General features: G+C 45.5%; 1 protein-coding gene across 24 annotated transcripts in view; it reads left to right on the top strand.

The window, feature by feature from the left end:
- The first annotated feature begins 3,307 nt into the window (after nt 1-3,307).
- The window catches only part of TCF7L2 (transcription factor 7 like 2), a 217,980-nt gene continuing 202,000 nt past the window's right edge, over nt 3,308-19,287 (top strand). For 12 of the 24 annotated variants that reach the window (XM_055248845.2, XM_055248933.2, XM_055248837.2 and 9 more), the window contains exons 1-4: nt 3,308-3,496; nt 3,759-3,825; nt 4,035-4,159; nt 17,133-17,201. In XM_055248845.2, the coding sequence (XP_055104820.1) occupies nt 3,308-3,496; nt 3,759-3,825; nt 4,035-4,159; nt 17,133-17,201 (450 nt within the window). The remainder of the gene's footprint in view (nt 3,497-3,758; nt 3,826-4,034; nt 4,160-17,132; nt 17,202-19,287) is intronic. The other 12 variants (XM_055248973.2, XM_055248954.2, XM_055248866.2 and 9 more) reach the window with 1 other exon arrangement.

The following is a 19,287-nucleotide window of genomic DNA, read 5'->3' as shown; positions in this document are numbered from 1 at the left end:
CTGACCTTGTGATCCGCCCACCTTGGCCTCCCAAAGTGCTGGGATTACAGGCGTGAGCCACCGCACCCGGCTATTCAAGGTATTTTTCAATACCTTGCTGCCTGGCTACTGCAGTGCCAGTTCTGCCATTCCCTTCCCCTCCTCAATTCAGGCATCACCTGAGGGACTTGCAGAGCATCAGGGATCTGGCCCCTCTGAGATCTTGCTGGTCTACTCAAGCCTTTGTACAGCACCAAGCAATGAAATTAAATGTGGGACATGCACTATCACAGAATAACTTTTTAATTGCTTAATTAAATCAGAGATTTAAGGAAGGAGAGATTCAAAAGAGTTCCCTTTGAATGAGAAAAATAAGGATATGCCAAAATGGATAAAGTTACTAATCATGGGAACAAAGCCCTTAGTATTTACATATGATAAAAATGCAGAGGCCAGTATAGTAAAATCAGTAAGTACATTCTTTAAAATTTCAATTCAGTATATTCCTGAGATTTTATTATACAGGTAGTACTATAAAGAACATAGAAGACCTCATTATCCAACTTAATTCAGACCAGGGTTTGATTAAAAAAACAAAAAAAAAACTACCACACAGGACAAAGAAATTGCCATAAAATTGAGTTCCTATAAATGTGTTCCAGTTTAAGTAACTAAGTCCCTAAAATGAGCCTTAGGAAAGTCTACGCTGCATATAGACAGACTTAGGCACATCAAGTATACAGGTGACAATTAGCAAGTGTATAAAGCTATGGTCATTTCGCTAAATGTGTAAATCTAAAGGCAACCAAGTAAAAGACCTAAAAAAGGAAACTGTTAAGTCCATTTGTACATGGATTTAACAGTGAAGCATTTCATTCTTCATGTTTTCACTTGGTGTCTTGAAATAATCCCCTTTCTGTCTCCACTCTCCCTCTCAGACACTGCGCCCGCCTTATTTATTTATGAAGTCTGAAGGTTAGTCCTACCTGCTGAGACTAATTAGCCCTGTGCTTTGTATCCTATGCAATCCTGTCTGATTAAATGTACACATTTGTTTTACTTCTTTTCAGGCTCCTTCTCACCCTACTTCTGATATTCTGATTAATATCAAAGTTGGGAGTTACAGTGATTCTCCTCTGCCTCCCCCCCAACCCATTTTTATTTTGCCTGCATCTTATTCTTTAGTGTGCAAATGTGGTTGCGAATTTTTTCCAGTGCAGGGGAATTCGTTGGCCTTGTCAATCTCGGTATCATTATTTTTAGTAGTCTTCTTCCTGAGACTTTAGCCTATAAAACAGTTTTGCTGAAACCCCAAACTCTCTAAATATTACATGGCAAATTTGCTTTCTTTTGGAAACCTCGGTGCTGATGGGCCAGCTGAAGTGCAGGTGAGCTTTTTTAGGGAAGGGTGGGATAACAGTACATCCTGGACTCTAGACTAATACTGCTCCTAAGAGGCAATTTGCTAAATCCTACTGATTTATTTTTTTCTTTTTTCTCTTTTTCATGTTGTAGTGTCCAGTCTACTTCTTACTGGATATTTGCAAAAATGAATCTTCTTGCTCTATCATCCAGAAACATTGTGTTTTGGGAGCTGGGCCTTTCCTCTTTAACATAATTCCATTCCCCATTTTGTAGCAAATCAGTCTGCTCCTCCTCTAATACCTAAAAGTCAACAAATACCTGCCTCAAGCCCCAGGTTTCCCATCTTCTCCCGGAGGTCTTCCAGCATTGGTTTGGTTAGCAATTTCCTGCCAGAGCCACCTACATCATGATTATTTTGGTCAGTCTTTCGGGGATTTCATTTCAGACCCCCTTAGAGAAACACTGTAGCCCAACTGATCCCAGGGGTTGGTGAACTTTCAGTTTTATTTTCCCTGACGGTGTTAACGCCCAAACTTTTCACCTCCTAAGTCAAAAAGGACTTTGACTCTAGCTCATTTCCTACCACCTCCAACGTCAGTTAAAAAAAAAAAAAAAGCAAAACACCACTCTACATTTAAAAGAATCATATATTTTTCCTTAAGGATACTTTTAATGTTTCTGACATTTAGCATTTGTTTTTGGCATAAAAAGTCATTTTGGCATATTCATCCTAGTGTGACTTACATTTCATGAAATGATTCACTACTAATAAACAAAAAAGGGAGGAGGGAGGCCTCATGGGTTAATAGTTTCTTTCACTGCAGATGACCAGGAACTTTGACCAGCCCCTTCACTTCCCCAAGCTCTCTGAAAGTGGAGGGTTGATCTTTCCTTTTGACCACTTTTGTCGCATCCCGCCTAAGGGTGGCTGATTTCACTGCTGAATTAACCACCAAGCACCCCCGCCACCCCCGCCCCCCAGCCACCTCTTTCTCAAATACTACCCTTCCTTGTCCCCCTCCCTTAAGACTTATTTCTAATATTTCTAAAGTGCACTGTTTTGGGCCTCTCCCCATCCCCGCCCCCCAAGTGGGCTTTCCTTCCGCCTTCCTCGGCTCGGATTCCTGACTTGGTCGCCACCCCCTTCTCCTCTCCCACCCCGCATTGTCTTTCTGAAACCGCCCCCTCCCAGAGCGAGTCCCAGCACCTTCGCCCAGAATCCCGGGCTCGCACACACTCCGCGCAGGCCGCTCCCCCTGCACACTCCTCCCTTCGTCTCCCCCCGGCTTCCCCGCCCCTCTCCTCCTCCTTCTTTCCCTCCTCCCTCTCCCGGCGCCCGAAAGGATCATTGTTAGCCGCCCCCGCCCCGCCCACCCCGGCTGTTTATTTATGCACACGTCACCGGGCCGGCCCCGCCCTCCGGCATCTCATTAAGACAGTGTGTTCCTCTCGCCCTGTCAATAATCTCCGCTCCCAGACTACTCCGTTCCTCCGGATTTCGATCCCCCTTTTTCTATCTGTCAATCAGCGCCGCCTTTGAACTGAAAAGCTCTCAGTCTAACTTCAACTCACTCAAATCCGAGCGGCACGAGCACCTCCTGTATCTTCGGCTTCCCCCCCCTTTGCTCTTTATATCTGACTTCTTGTTGTTGTTTTTTTTTTAACCCCCCTTTTTTATTTATTATTTTTTTGCACATTGATCGGATCCTTGGGAACGAGAGAAAAAAGAAACCCAAACTCACGCGTGCAGAAGATCTCCCCCCCCTTCCCCTCCCCTCCTCCCTCTTTTCCCCTCCCCAGGAGAAAAAGACCCCCAAGCAGAAAAAAAAAGTTCACCTTGGACTCGTCTTTTTCTTGCAATATTTTTTTGGGGGGGCAAAACTTTTTGGGGGTGATTTTTTTTTTGGCTTTTCTTCCTCCTTCATTTTTCTTCCAAAATTGCTGCTGGTGGGTGAAAAAAAAAATGCCGCAGCTGAACGGCGGTGGAGGGGATGACCTAGGCGCCAACGACGAACTGATTTCCTTCAAAGACGAGGGCGAACAGGAGGAGAAGAGCTCCGAAAACTCCTCGGCAGAGAGGGATTTAGCTGATGTCAAATCGTCTCTAGTCAATGAATCAGAAACGAATCAAAACAGCTCCTCCGATTCCGAGGTAGGAAAAGCCCCTCGGGCTGGTGGGGTTTTTTATCTGTTTCCTGGGCTTGGCAAATGTTGCTGAAAGGAGAGAAATCGGGGCTGGGGGCGGCGGCGGGGCCCGGCGGGCGGCGTGTGCTTACGGTGCCACCATTGCAAAAACTTGTAACCCTGTTTTTTTCTACCCCTCCCCCCGACCTCGCCGATTCTTTTTCTCCCCCTTCTCCCCCTTCTGCGTGGCGTTTGCCCCTCGCCCTCCCCACCTCCACCCCTCCGGGAAGGCGGAAAGACGGCCTCCGCCTCGCTCCGAAAGTTTCCGAGACAAATCCCGGGAAAGTTTGGAAGAAGGTGAGTACGCCCCGCGCGCCCCGCAGCCGCCCGGAGCCGCCCCCCGGGCTGGCCGCCCTGCGCACCCCGGCCCCGTGCCCGGCTCGGCCCGGCCCTGCGCCGGCCCAGTCGGGGCGCCCGGCCCCTTGGGGCACTTTCTAAAAAGTTTCTCCTCGCTCTCTCCCGCTCCGCGCGGCCGCCGCTGTCCCCTCGCCGCCCCGCCATGTTAGCGGCCAAGAGGCAAGATGGAGGGCTCTTTAAGGGGCCACCGTATCCCGGCTACCCCTTCATCATGATCCCCGACCTGACGAGCCCCTACCTCCCCAACGGATCGCTCTCGCCCACCGCCCGAACCGTAAGTGCCTCCGCGCCCGGCCCCCGCCCGCTGCCCGCCCGCCCGCGCCGCCCGTCGAGCCCCGCATGCGGCCCCTGCCCTGCCCTGCCCCCTCCCCGCCTCCCCCTCCCTGCCTCCTCCCCTCCCTCTCTCCCTCCCCTCCCCCGCTCGTGGCCCAGGCGGCCCGAAACTCTCCAAACTTTTCTGCCTTTTGTGGACTGGATTTGTTTGCACTTCGCCACGTTCTTGCTTTCAGTTTGCTGCCTCGTGATGTTGGGGAGACCTCTCTGTCCAAGCAGGGCTTTGTTGGTGGGGGGTGGGGGGAATCCGAAGAACTTTTCTTTTGCGTTCTGGTTCCCCCTCCCCCTTTGGTGGTGGTGTTTGTTTCTTCACCCTGGGAAGATGACTGTGTGGCTCTTTCTTTGCTCTCTCTCCCTCTCTCTCCTTCTCTTCCTTCCCTCTTCTGTGGCGTCTTGGGCTTTCCCCGGTTAACCCCTTGGCTGCCGCTGCGGGCCCCGAGTGACTGACTGCTGCGCCCGACGCGCGGGGTAGAGAGTGGGTTTCCTCCAGGCGTTGGACTTGAGAACTGGCTAGCGCGCAGAGCCGGGGGCCCTGGAGAGAGGCTCCTTGGCTTTCTCTTTTGGGCGGCTATGTATTTAGCTTTCTAGTGGCGATCGCTGGCTCTCGGCCCTCCTTCCCCCTTCCCCTGGAAGGTCAGACTTCCCAGATTGGTCCCACCGCAAACTTGGGGGCTCTGAGGCGTCCTTTTCTTTGGCAACCCGCAGGGTCGCGAGCGCCCTGGGCGCCGTGGCGGGCTCGGCTGCCCGGCGCACTGGCTGCGGGCTCTCCCGGGCCGCGCAGGGCAGCAGGGCTGAGCGGGGCGGGGAGGCCCCTGCGGCCCGGATTCTTGGTTTGTGTGCAGCCGGAATGGACTCCTCCAAGTGGACTTGTGTATTTCTAGGGAATTTTGGCGCCTTGGGATGTATGGCGGGGTCGGCGCTCGCCAGCTTCCGTGTAGGCCCGTCGTGGGCCCCAGGGGGGCCAGAGACCAGGGTGTGCGGGCTCAAGGAGGTGCGGGGGCCGAGGGAGGCCGGGGCGCCTCTCCTTCAAGGGAGTGGGCCGCCGATCGCCGGCCACCTAACTTTGGGGGCCCCAGGGCAGCGCGGGGTGCCGGGCTCGGGGGGCGCTTCCTGCAGGGTCGGTCCCGCGCCCAACCCTGACATTTGTTAAGACTGCTCATCCCCTCCCCCACCGGCCTCTGCCCCCTGCCCTCACCCTGAACCCCCTCCTCCTCATCCCTCCCTCCCTCTTCTAAGAAGCCTGGATTACGAATCTCTGGACGCAAGACGCATTTGTGCCCGGCTTCCCGGGATTGTCATTTTACACCTTCTCCAATTTGGTCCCCTATCCCTTATTTACACACATGACTTTTGTTTTTTCTTTTTCGGTAACTCTAGATAGCAATTTGAAATAATACACCCACTGTTCAGCAGCCGTGGATTCGGTGCTAATGGCCGAGGGCTTGCCGGACGGGAGTCGATCAGATCTACAAGTGTTTTTAAGCATTAAAATATTAACTATCAGGTTTGACTTGTTTTTTTGGGCCCTGGCAAAATGGCAAGGGCATGCTAGACCGGTCATTTTTTTATGGCTAGGGAAGAGAAGTAATTATTCCCCCCCCCTGCCCGGCGCCCAGGCATGCTTGGGAAGATGGGAGAGCGGTTCGGCTCAACCCCCTTCTCCAGGGCCAGTTCCACCAGGCTGCAGGGGCCGCGCTCTGGGCTTGCAGCTGTAGGGGAAGCACAGTTCGCTTACTTTGTATTTTTCTTGGAAGCTTGTGGGGCATCTTAAACGGGACCGTTCGGCTCAGAATCGCAGTGTTCGCCTACCAGTAAACCGGACCAAGCAACATTCCAAAGAATTCCTGAGAATTTCTGCCTCTCCTCCCCTCCCCCTTCCGATGGAAACCTCCCTGGTATTATTTTAAAATTCACTTAACCATCTGAATATTGAGCTTTGATGGCGGGCTTGCTAGCTTTCTTGACTCTTTTTAAACTCCCTGTATGATGCTGGCAATCTTGCCATCCCTTCTCAAACTTGAGCAGTTGTGTTGTCTTGTAATTAGCAAACAGGGAAATTGTTAAAGGCAAATAAATGACTTCCCGGTGAGAAAAGGAAGACTCCCAATGATCCGTCCCTTTTGTGGGCATTATAGGAATAGACGGTGTCTAGTTATTTTAATTGTGGACATAGCGGGTGGCCTGGTGCTGTGACATCAGATTGAGTCTCAGAAGACATTTCTGAACTCAGTAGGCAGTTTTAGTACTTACATGTCAAACACCAGCAGACGTCTTTGTGTACACTGCCCCTTCGTCCTTCCTCCCTGTTACCTGGGTTAGATTATGTGCTCCAAAATTAAAGTTATTTATTTAGGCTGGTCAGCAGAGCAGTGGAAATGAGGACGGTAGGCTGTTTTGTGTCATTCCTGACGTCTTCAATCAGAGGGCCAGCTTGCAATCCAGATTTGATACAGCTGCGGGAGGAATGGAGGAATCCATAGGCAAGATAGCGGGCTTCCCATACTCTTCTGAAATTCTTAGTGTTTTATAGGGTGTGTTTTTAATGGCAAGGTGTAAAGACAAATTCGCTGTGTGCTTTATTATTTTCCCTTTGCTCCTTGGTGGCGGCGATTTTTGCTACATTTTCTGTTACTTATGGTGTACCTGTAAGCAGCTGCATCCTTTAAAAAGCAAACTCTCTGGAACCCTGATTTCTGCTTTTTTATTTAAGAATGTAAAGAATTAGAGAGTATCATTAAATCGGCTTATGATGAATAATACATTATCTCAAGAATAATGCTTTAATTGCTGAAGACACCATAAAGCTTGATAGTAATAATTTTATTTTAAAATGACAAAGATTTCTGCATAATATTAATTTAGTCTTTGATTCAGTAATAGGGATGGCTTTTAAAAAGACAGATTCAGATACAAAACTGCACTAAGGAGAGGTCTAGTTAAGTAGATGGGAAGTGTTAGAACTGCAAATATTAGAACTGTGGTAACATTTGTATACTAAAGATAAGAATACTGTAACCTATTAAAGTTGATTGGAAAAAGTAGTTTTACATTTCTTTTTCCCTCCTGGCAAAGGGGAAATAGGAAGATGGTGGTTGAAATTCCAGTTAGGTTTGAAATTTTTTTTTAAGGACTTGCTTGTTTGAGCCCTTGCATCTTCTCTTATTCAAAGTTATTCGCTTTTCAACTGAGCTGTTTGCTACTAGGTTGAACAGATAAATAAGCTGCATCTTGAATTCATTTTTGAACTTGGAATCCAGCATTTGAAGGAAACCGAGAGGGGCCTATTCATTGGGGTTTTATTTAGCCGGGCAACTTCTCTTTCTGGCTTGTGAAAAATGGATGTTTTTTCCTCACTGAAACAACATAATCCTTTCTAATACAAAAGATTTAGACCTTGGAGTGTGAAGGGTTAATGGTGGTCCTTCCCAGTTGTCCTCCCACCCCCCCACCTCACCCCTGATTGTTTTGACAACACTTTTCAAAGTGTGACATTCCAAGCCTCTACATAACAATGGAATATTACTGTAATTACACAGGTCATTACATTTTAAATAGAGAACAATAAAATGCTTATCGCCCTGAAAAAGAACAGGTGTTCTTACCCTTCTTTGGTATTTATGCTAATTGTTTTTCATCTCCTTCAGAAATATTTATGGCAAACATGTTTAGATTTCAATCTCAATGCAACCGTATTAATTCCATGCTAATCTTTATAGGTTGGGGTTTAATGTCTGCAGTATGGATTATAGGCTCAACATTCACCCAATAAGTCATATTTTAATGATTGTAAATTAAATATGCCAGCGCTTTCCACTTTGTTGATATTGAAACTTTCTGAAATCCCAGAAACAAACTCAAGCATTTGGGAGCCTAACGAGCTTATCTGGAAGACGTTTTTGGAAACTTTTGACTGTTTAAGGGAAAGAGCTTTGCCTGATGCCCTCTGTGTCTGATTGAGAAAGAGTTTTTTGAGGAAAACAATCCTCGTTCTTGCTAGGAGTTCTTCACCTTGATTTTAATTTTACTGGTAGAGATTTCATTTAAAGTCACTGCTGGAAGTTGGTCAGCTTTCTGTTTCTTAGCAAGCTGTGAAAAAGTTACCGGAAGGTTTCCGGGGGCTTGCAGATCAAGAATGCTGTTCTGTTTGCAGTGCTGGATCGCTGCAGTTCTGCACGCCATTAAAAAAAATATTTGCTTTAGAAAACTAGCATTTTAATAGTTGCACCAGAGGCTGTGCTTTTAAAGATTACAGTAGAAGTCTTTCCAGGTTTTGAATGCCTCCTTACATCCCACGAGATGCCCCTGGCTGTGTGCAAAAAGTGCCTAGATTTCTCGGTGGAGAAATCTTGGTGCAACTTCTCTTACACACGTGCAGTGGGTAAACTAGAAGGTATCTAAGAGGATTTTACATTTTGTCAGATGTTTCACAACAGGCCCCCCTGAATCACATTAAAAATGCACTGTAGAGAAAGGACAGCTGCAAATTTTTGTGTGGACGCGTGTTTCTGGACCATGACTAAAACTCCGAGGACCTTTCCCCCAGCTGTCTGGAAGTTATGTGGAAGTTGGTTTATTGGCAGTTAAGTATGAGACAACCTGGATTTAGCAAATGCTCTCTCCTGCACAGGAAGTAGATGACATTATATTGGGGGAAGGGAGGAGATTTCAGGCAAGGAGTGATTTACTTTTTTTTTTTTTTTTTTTTTTAATGCTGGAGTTGCCAAATAAATAAGCACTTTCCAGGGAAGTAGGTGTAAACTTTTTAGTCTTGGTGAGTGGCATTAGATAATATCTTTGACCGCATTTATAATTCTTTTGAGGTGACACATTTTAAAGTTTGGAAAAGGAGGCTGAACCAAATTCTTGAGGGTCTTATTTTCAAAGGGGTGTGTGATGTGGGCATCTGAGTTTCTTCTGGGAGTGAATATTGGCAACCATGTAAGTAAATCTTCAACTCTGACTTATAATTGAGCACATTTGTGAAGGAAATGGTTAATTTTACAACCAAAGGCAAACTCGCACCTCGACAGGTCTGCTGAAAGAAATGTGCCCCAGTCTTTTGCTGGCAAGCGCACCACCAGGTCATAAATCCACAGGCTTTATTTACAGCCCATAACACTTATGAATGTTAAGATATTTGACGCCACGTTGGCCTTATAATATTCAAGGTCCGCAGACATTGGCAGTAGCTCAAATTTCTCTCACTAATTATAAGCAATGAGATGGGGGGGTGGTGGTATCCCAATGCAAATGCTGCCCTCCCTTCTCCGCTGACCCCCACCTCTGCAATCTTGAGTTTACTGAGACAGACACCACCACTCCTTTGGCAGCTGACTTGTACGTTTCCTCTAGGCTATTGTTATACACATTTATAAAGAGCACTTTCAGGAATGGAAATTCAGTGGGGGCTCTGCACAGATGCCTTTTTCAAAAGCAAAGTTGCCCTAGGTGTTTGCATCTTTTTCCTTCTCTTTTCTCCCTTTTCCCTTACTTTCTCTTTTCTTAATTCCCCCCAACACCCCCACCTTTTTTTTTTTTTTTTTTGAGATTGCATTGCCTATATTGTGCATTTTCCCCAAGAATACTTAAAGAAACCTGGTGTGGGAGATGGCTCTTTAATTTGTATGATGTTCCCCTGAGTGGAAGGGAAAATGTACACATTACATAGTACACTAGTTAATGTGAGAGTTTTTAAAAAAGTGAGGTGAGGTGAAGAGAATTGATTAAAAATATAATAGGTGAGGGGAAAAAAATCCAGGTTTACATCGAGGATGGGAGGGCTGCTTATTTGTGAAAAATATACTGGTATCTGGGGGAGGAGGCACAGAATGGTAGCCAGAGGAGACAGAATAAATGCCTAAGAAAGATTAGAAAAGTATAATACAAGAGGACAAAGATTTGGGCTTGGGGGAATTGAAATTGGAGATTGGAAGTTTCCATATGGAGGGGCGTGGGAGTACCCTGGGCTGGGCTATTAAAAAGGGATATTGCTTTGCTCAGCAAAGATGGGCTGTGATCCCTTCATTACCCAGGGTGTTCTACCTAGCCACAGATGTGTTTCCTATCAGTTACTGTGTAAGCATCTGGGGGTGAGGCATTATCTGTGATGGAGACTGGAGTGTGAGAGAGAAGGCCAGTTGTCCTACTGATTTTAATTTATGTTGAAAAAGTGGGCTGTTCTGGTGTATTACAAACTGACTACGCGGTATAAGGGGGAAGTGGGATTCAGAGGTGTTTGCCAGGCCAGGAGAGATGATGGCTCTCATTTCTGACTGGGTCCTTCCTCCCATCCAACCCAAACTTAAAGACCCAGGCCGAAAGGTTTTCTTTTCTAATCAATGGCATGCAGAAACTTACTAGCCCTCAGGGATAGATGTGAATCCCTAAACAGCTCATTACAAAGATGGGGCTGTGGGATCTTTGAACGGGTTATCAGCCGAAGTGTTCTTTGCTTTTCCCATGATAGATTTTTTCTTCCTTAGGCACATCTGATTTCGGGCTGGTAATTCGACCTGTTATATTTTATTCTTTTTGTCATGCAGTAGCCCCAACCAGGTCGGTCTACGGAGGAAGGAATGGCCAGGAGTGGCATCAGCCCTGAAGGAGTTAAAATTGCTCCCTAAAGTTTGGCATCATGAAAATAAATTTGAGGCCTGATAGGCATTAGCAGGGCACAGCACATTTACAGAGCTTAATTAGTACGCACTGTAATTGTTCATGGTCTGCCAGAAGAAGTAATGTTCAGGAAAAGTGGAGTCCCTGTCTTGCAGTCTTCAGCTTGAAACCGATAAATCACTTGCATATTTGTGTAGTGATTCAAATGGAGCTAAGACCTCTCCCATCCCAACATGTGGTAAATTGTAAAGTCAATGAATTGCAGATGTAGGCTACAGTGAGATTCTCTAAGAAAATGCAGAATGAATGGGAAAGAGTGATGCTATAAATATTTACTGAGAAGATAACTAGATTCCTTCGTGCTGGGCCAATTATGATGTACTAAAATATATTAGTAAAATGCTTAAAAAATTGAGAGGATTTGTGTGGGTCTTTGGGTGGGTTGATTTGTTTTGGAAAGTGAAATAAAAGGCACTATGTTATTGTCGTGTCAGTTTTATTAAGTCTGAATCACAATGGCATACCCAGGGAAGGACACATGAAACCCACATTAATGCAAATTAATTCGTTATGAGTTGCAGCACTGCAACTGCTAAGTGGAGTAATGATGGGGCATCATTTTAAGAGTTTTAGTGTAGCAACTTTTAATGAAAAATGCTGTGTTAGGAATATGTCTCAGCACTTCAGCCCACGCGTTTTTCTATATGCTAGAAATACGTTTTGTACAAGAGCAGGAAACTTGATTCACTTTATTTTTTCCACCAAACAGTTTAAGAACTTTAATTATGTTTTGACGTTGAAATAAAGTCATCTAGTTTTTCTCAAAAATCAACCCAGAAATGCCTAGCACCATAACGAAGTTCAAGCTCAACTTTTTTTTTTTTTTTGGGAGACTTGGCAGCACAAAGTGGAAAAACAACGTAGCATTTCCCCATAGACCTACAGATAAAACTTTCTTGAAGCGACTTTTTCCCCTTTTTTTCTTCTTAGAGAATTTTGGTCTCAGGCAATGTTGCAAGTCAATACTTCTTTCCCCAAATGTGAGTAGGTGGATACGTATAGAAGCTGTAAAAGTTAATGATCGTTCTCTGACTCATAGCTGATGGTTTCAGGTTGAGGAAAAGAAAAATTAATGAGGGTAAATAGACATTTGATGGAACATTGAGACAGGAGAGATTGTTCTTGTGTCTAAAGGCATGCATTTTGTTGCAGCAGAATTTCTGAGGCAGAATGCCAGGAAGTGAAAGGGGATGCTGTCGTTAAGTTATTGTTTAGGGATGGTACAAATGTTCAGTGTCTAGATCTTTGCAGGAATGGCACCTGCCTAAAGTTTGGCATCATGAAAATAAATACTTAATAAAGCTCAAGTACCAGGCAATGCTGGTTTTGCCTTTTCTCTTGAAGTCAGAGGCCCCTCTTGGTACTTTTTATAAGGGCAGGCAGTCACCCAGAGTCTTGGTCAAAAGTTTATTTCCCATTAAATGTAAAAGGCTCTCAAGACAGGACTGGGGGCAGTGGGGTAGGGGAAGCTGGGCTCATAATGGCCTGTGGTTGCTCAAATGACTAATGACCTAAGAAAAGGTCTTAGGTATACTAAAAAAAGTATTTTGTTTCTTAAGGTAATTACACGGAAATTAGATTTCAAGTGGCTCATGGTAGTAGCTACAGGGTAGAGAGGAAAGTGGACCAAAAAAACTTAACACCTCCTAAGAAATGATCTGTTTCTTTTTTTATGTAGATAAGAGAAAGCCAGGTGATTCATAAAACTGAAAATAAAGTAAATGTTCCACCTCTTCCCAATTTAGCAGGACGAATAGGCATCAAAAATTAATGTTCATCGTGTTAGAAGTTAGCTTAGTGCTGGAAAAACCAACAGAGGATTTCAGTTGTTTTAATTGTCTTTGAGGAGGAGATTCCTGTGGTTGCATTCCATGTCTGGGTATCTCTGATGTTTTGCATATCAGAAACATCAAATTTAGAGCCCAGTAGCGATTAGAAATAAGACGAAGAATCTAGATATGATGATAATAAGGGAAGGGGGCTAATCTTAAAATGTTGGTCTTTACATTGCTGAAGAATTTTGCAAGCCTGTGCTGAGAACGGCCGAGTCTTCACCGTTCTTCCTCTGGACAAGTGAGGGCTGAGGCATTTGTGGGTGGTAGAATGGGGGATGGGCTTGGTCACTGATTTTCGTTGAGAGCTTCATGGGAAGGAATGAAATGGAAAATATGTTGGAGTTCTCATCTGGTGACTCCCTGGGTACTCCAGGCAGGGAGGTGCCATTTTGAAGGTGTGAGGCACAGCCAGGTGAGAGCAGCCATGTGTGCTGGATGAGGAAATGATGTGGCGTGGTCTTGGAGCACTCTTGGTGACTGGTGCAGGACAGTCCCAAGAGATGAGGCAGATGGGAACCTGGTTTTTTTTTTTGAGACGGAGTTTCGCTCTTGTTATCCAGGCCGGAGTGCAGTGGTGCGATCTTGGCTCACTGTAGCCTCTGCCTCCCTGGCTCAAGCAATTCTCCTGCCTCAGCCTCCCGAGTAGCTGGGATTATAGGCGCGCACCACCATGCTGGGCTAATTTTATTTTTTGTATTTTTAATGGAGATGGGGTTTCGCCATCTTGGCCAGGCTGGTCTGGAACTCCTGTCCTCAGGTGATCCGCCCGCCTTGGCCTCCCAAAGTGCTGGGATTACAGGCGCGAGCCACTGCGCCGGGCCTGGGAACCTGGTTTTTATTTTATTTTATTATTTTTTTTGAGACGGAGTTTTGCTCTTGTTGCCCAGGCTGGAGTGCACTGAGGAGATCTCGCTCACCACAACCTCCCCCTCCCGGGTTCAAGCGATTCTCCTGCCTCAGCCTCCCTCATAGCTGCAATTACAGGAATGTGCCACCATGCCCGGCTAATTTTTGTATTTTTTAGTAGAGACGGGGTTTTACCATGTTGGTCAGGCTGGTCTCGAACTCCCGACCTCAGGTGACCCACCCCACCGCCCCGCCCCCCGCCACCCCACCATCTCGGCCTTCCAAAGCGCTGGGATTACAGGTGTCAGCCATCGCGCCCGGCCAGAACCTGGTTTTTAAAGTCAGATATGCCTCAGTCATCTTGTTCTGGACTTCGCAGTCTCACCTTATATTCCAAAGTACAAATGGCCTACCATCTTTTATTCTTCCTTCTAGCTTCTGGAGAGAGAAATGATTGTTCCAGTTTAGAATGCCAGGGGTTTACTGGGTGTTTGTGTTTTTTATCTGTGCCTTAAAATAATTAGATTATAATGAACAAGACGTCTTTGTGTTTTACAGGGAAGGAAAAAGCAGTGAAAGTATGCATTTTCAAAAGAAAAGTGTGTTGGGAAAAGAGAGGGTGGAAACCCAAAGGAGAAACAAAAAAATTTTAAGTCCTTGTTGCAGTAGCTGGAGGAAGTGAGCTTGGAAATCTCTCCAGCACAATGGTTGCTGGCTGGGAAGAAAGATCTGACTTAGACGCAGAATAAGCTGCTTGTACTGGGTGTGTTTGTGAGCCGGGTGAGGTTTTCTGTGTCGCTGGGCACCTGAGGGAAGTTACATGGCTGGGGGGTGGGGTGGGGGGGGCGTTAGAATGGAGTGTGGGTGTCTGTGGGCGCGTGCACGTGTGTGTGTGTGTGTGTGTGAGAGAGAGAGAGAGAGAAGGTAAAATTAACTTTGTCCTATATGTTGGTTTCTCTGCTAGAGTCTTAAGGAACTTGCAGCTGCGTTTTTACAGTTTCAATTACAGCGTTCTCTCTAGGATTGTTGGTATTATTTGGGTGATGATGAAGGCAAGGATTAAGAACAGAACTGGACAACTGAAAATTGAATTTGGATTAACCACAGTTTGATTAATTTATTCATAAGATTGTGACTATATGAATTTTTTTCTACAACATTTCCTTAGTTATCAGGTGTCCATTCAATTTTAATTGACAATATAAGATTCCTGTGGTTACCCTGTGTACAGATTGCCTAGGGGCTCTGCAGGGATTGTGGGAAGAAAAGCTTGGACAAGTTTCCATTAAGATCTGAATCAGGTGGTTGGAAAAGAAGAGAATAAAACCAACTGAAAAGAGAGGAACAAGTTGTTAGTGTTGCCTACTCTGCTTGAAGGAGAACCCTCCTCTCAGACAAGAGCTACTTTCTGGCCAAGAATTCCAAGATCGCAGAGAAACCTGTCCCAGGCACAGAAGTTGTTTTAACATGATGCAGAATTGTCACAGTAATTAGTGCAATCTCCGTTTACTGACTGGCAGTTTTTACAAAAAGGAGATGGGGACAAAGGGTGCAAAGTCATCTTTGTTTTTCAGCGGGTCACTTTACTTATTTATTTTTATTTTTTATTTTTGAGATGGAGTCTCACTCTTACCGCCCAGGCTGGAGTGCAGTGATGATGTCTTGGCTCACTTCAACTTCTGCCTCCTGGTCCAAGCAATTTTCCTGCCTTAGCCTCCTGAGTAGCTGGGACTATAGGCGCCCACCACCATGCCTGGCTAATTTTTGTATTTTTGGTGGAGACGGGGTTTCACCATGTTGGCCAGGGAGGTCTCAAACTTCTGACCTAAGGTGATCTGCCCGCCTCAGCCTCCCAAAGTGCTGGGATTACAGGCGTGAGCCACTGCACCCTGCCAGCGGTTCACTTCAGATACTGCTTCTGAGTGTGTGTGGGGGGCTGTGTGTGGGGGACAGATCTTCTGTTGTTTTAGGGCAGTGTGGTTTATTACTCTCCTTTGACAGGTATAGGTTTTTTTTTCCCACCTACTTCATTGTGTCTCCTTTTAATTTTGATTAATATTCTGTTTGGGGCAAGCAGACTTGCATTATATCTATATATCAATATATATGTAGTGTTCTCTGTTTGTTTATTTGGAACAGATAAAATGATCTCAGAGCCCACTGCATCCTAAAATGGATATTTATAGACTTAGCCCATGAACAACATGGATTTAGACTATTTTTTTTTTTATTGGATTACTACCCTTGTGTTTATTTTGAGTTAGTTCAAAAGTTCTTATGTGATTTTTCCCCCTTTATTTATTTTTTAAAACTGTGTGGACTGAATTGTTTTTCTTCCAGGGAGCAAGATACAAATTATCTGGATCTGAAACTCGCAGCCTAAATTACACTTTGTGCTAGTAACACAGATGTGTTCTGGTAGTAGTAATAGCACAGGAGTAGTAACAGTAGTTTGTTATAATGCTACAGATCCATGTTTGGAAATGCAGTTGATTTGCCTGTTGCAAGGAGGGGAATGGACATAAATTTCCCAGGGTCATCTGGTTCCTCATTATTAGTTCCTATATGGCAAATTAAAATGCATTTTCAGGTAATTGTTGAGATCCTTTAGTGATTATTGTATTGTTTATAAAATAAATCAGCAGATGGTATTTGTTTTCCCAATTGATGTGATCCCAAGATTAACAAGTATTATTTGAGAAGATGAGAACTGGGTGAACCATCTTGCTCTTCCTTTCTATTTTGGGATACCTGCTTCTTTGATGGGTGGTCTCTAGGACTTCAGAGGGAAAGGCTCAGGACAGACTGAGACCTTGGGGAGGGTCTGAGCCAATCAGCGACTTACATTCACTCAGTTGCCATCTAGTAGGTGGTCCTCCCTTAGAAAATTGGTGGCTTTCTGGCAGTGTTTGGCCCTCTCTTTGGGGAAGTGTGGATTACTAGAGTGCAGGCGACAGAGATGGCCTGGGATGGACAGCTTAGTCATCATGAAAGAATGTGTAAGGCATCGGGTGGCCCCTGAATTCTGTCTGACACATTTGTTTTCCCAGAAATAGAATTGCATTGGAGAGCTGGGGCCCAGTTATTAGAAATATGGGGGTGGGGTGCTTGTACTTGTTGCAGTCTTGTGGCTTCTCATAATCTTTTCTCTCCTAATCCTTCCTCTTGCCTACATGTTGCAATTCTGATGACTTTTTGCAGCACACAGTTCATTTTTCTTCAGCATCCCGCTCAGCACACTGGCTTCCTTTATGTCTTAATGGGCATCCATCTTTCCTTTTCATGTCATTGATTCTCACTCCTGGCCCCCACCTTCCCTGTATGCTTATTGAATAGGTGCTTAAAAAAAAAAAAACAAAAACAAAAACAAAAAAACTTTACCTTAGATTGTTATGATCATCTTATCCATAGCAACAAATGAAAGTACACAGGTCTTGATTGAATGCCAAGGCTGCAGTTCAATCTAGGAAGGTTTGTCTGCTATTCATAAACTGCTTAAGATGTTTTCTTGTAGTTTGTGACATAAGCAGAACGCTTTGATTTGGTTTCTTTCTACAGCTCCATTTTCAGTCCGGCAGCACACATTACTCTGCGTACAAAACGATTGAACACCAGATTGCAGTTCAGGTAGGAAACGCAAGAGATTCTGAAGCTTGAATTGTCTATATGTAGGTCTCTTGTGTGTTTTATTCTCCGCCCCTTCCCCCAACTGAGATGATGATGGTGATGGTGATGGTGGTGGTGGTGGTGCTGGTGGTGGTGGTGATGGTGGTGGTGGTGGTGGTGGTGGTGGTGGGGGTTGAATCACTGGGGGAGAAGGGGAGCAAAGGAGACAGAAGCAGGAGAAATGCTGCTGAAATGATTTAGAGATATGGAAAGAAAGAGAAGGCTGTGCTTATTATTAAGAGTTTCTTGATCGGGCATAATGGGCACACAGACCCCAGCTTGATTACTGTTTTTCTTTGCTTAGGGAGGGATCTTGAATTGGGAGTAAAATGGGGTGGCACAGTGTGAATGGGAAGGCTTAAAGGGAGAGGTGGGAGAGGAGGCCGTGCGACAGCCAGAGGGTTGTTTCTGGTGGATCAAAATCATGTTAAGTGGTGCTAAGAATATCTCTTTGGACCTGATCATCCTGAAATGTTGATTTCTCTTGGACCTGTCGATGTATGACACTAAATGTGCTGGAAGGGAAAGGTGACAGATCCCGGCTTCTGATGAGTGTCCTGTTTCCTGCTCATGTAGTACTTCCATTCTCTTAAATCCAAAGGCTAAACAAATCATGGACTAATATAGACTCGGAGCTGAACTGATGCCAGCAAAATGCAGTAGAGGAGGGAGAGCAGACTAATACGATTTTCGTCTGTCTGCCTGGCCTTGCTGGGATGGATGTACCTCATGGTGTAACTAATGGTACCAAAACTTCTTGAGTGTTCTGGCTTAACCCTTCGAAGGGATTCTCTTGAAACCTTTTGATGTACTGTTAAAGTCTAGCCCGAGAGCCTTCTCTTCTGAGTTGATGTTGGTTTGTTAGATCATTTGCGTTATTCCATGACTTCTTTTCTGGTCAGGAGCCCTTGCAGATAACTTGTCTGTGTGTGTGTGTGTGTGTGTATGTGTATGTGTGTGTGTGTGTGTGTGTATGTGTGGTCTTAGGTAGCTGCAGCCACAATGCATCTTTGTAGCTCTGTCATCTCAGATCTGCATCTTCCTCGATAAGACTTCCAGATAGCTGTTTGCCCCAGGTAAACGGAATTATTCCGCCAGTGGAAAGCATGAGTCAGCAGACATTTTTATTTGGTGCATTCCTAGTGTTTCTGTACTCATTTTCAGGCCACAGCAACTTATTTTAAAAATATTTGAGGCTGGGTCAGGTGGCTCATGCCTGTAATCCCAGCACTTTGGGAGGCTGAGGCGGGCGGATCACTTGAGGTCAGGAGTTCGAGACCAGCCTGGCCAACATGGTGAAACCCCACCTCTACTAAAAATATAAAAGTTCACCCGGTGTGGTGGTGGGCCCCTGTAATCCCAGCTAATCAGGAGGCTGAGGCAGGAGAATCACTTGCACCCGGGAGGCGGAGGTTGCGGTGAGCCAAGATCATGCCACTGCACTCCAGCCTGGGTGACAAGAGTGAGACTCTGTCTAAAATATATAATATATATATATATATTTTCTTTTTTTTTTATTACTTCTGTAGTTGTGCTGCCGACCTTCTTGTGTGTGTCTTTTGGGGGAAAGTGTGACTCTTGATTTTACCCTTCTCCACTCCTAACTGTTTCCAAGACTGACGTGTCTTTAACTTGAGGCTGCAGTGGTTCTTTTTGGCATGCTGCCCATTGGTCCCTCCTTCTTCCTTTTGATGGACAGCATAGTAGGTCTTGCTCCCAGAAAGTGCTTTAGATGCAGGACTTGGTTAGAGAATAAGCCCAAACCCTAACTCCTGGTGCCTGGGTGGATGTACAACTCTTGGTGAACGGGTGGATGTACCATGTCAAGGCCTCCTACATCTCGGTAGTGCTGGAAAATCTTGTTGCCTGGGGTGTGGGAATTGTTGAGGTTGAATAGGATAGTGATCCTTATCTTGGTGTGGAAAAGCTGGCTGGGGCCATGTCACTGGGAGACTAGCCCGGACCGGACCAGCTGTTGTATCTTTACACCCGTTGCTGAAGTGCCCCTTGTTAGGCCGAGCAGTTTGTCTTTCTCCAAATCACCTGG

This window comes from Symphalangus syndactylus, chromosome 2 (genome assembly GCF_028878055.3).
Source record: "Symphalangus syndactylus isolate Jambi chromosome 2, NHGRI_mSymSyn1-v2.1_pri, whole genome shotgun sequence".
Classification (NCBI taxonomy): domain Eukaryota; kingdom Metazoa; phylum Chordata; class Mammalia; order Primates; family Hylobatidae; genus Symphalangus; species Symphalangus syndactylus.
The sequence above is the reverse complement of the archived record's forward strand: the minus strand, read 5'-3'. Positions and strand labels throughout refer to the sequence as shown.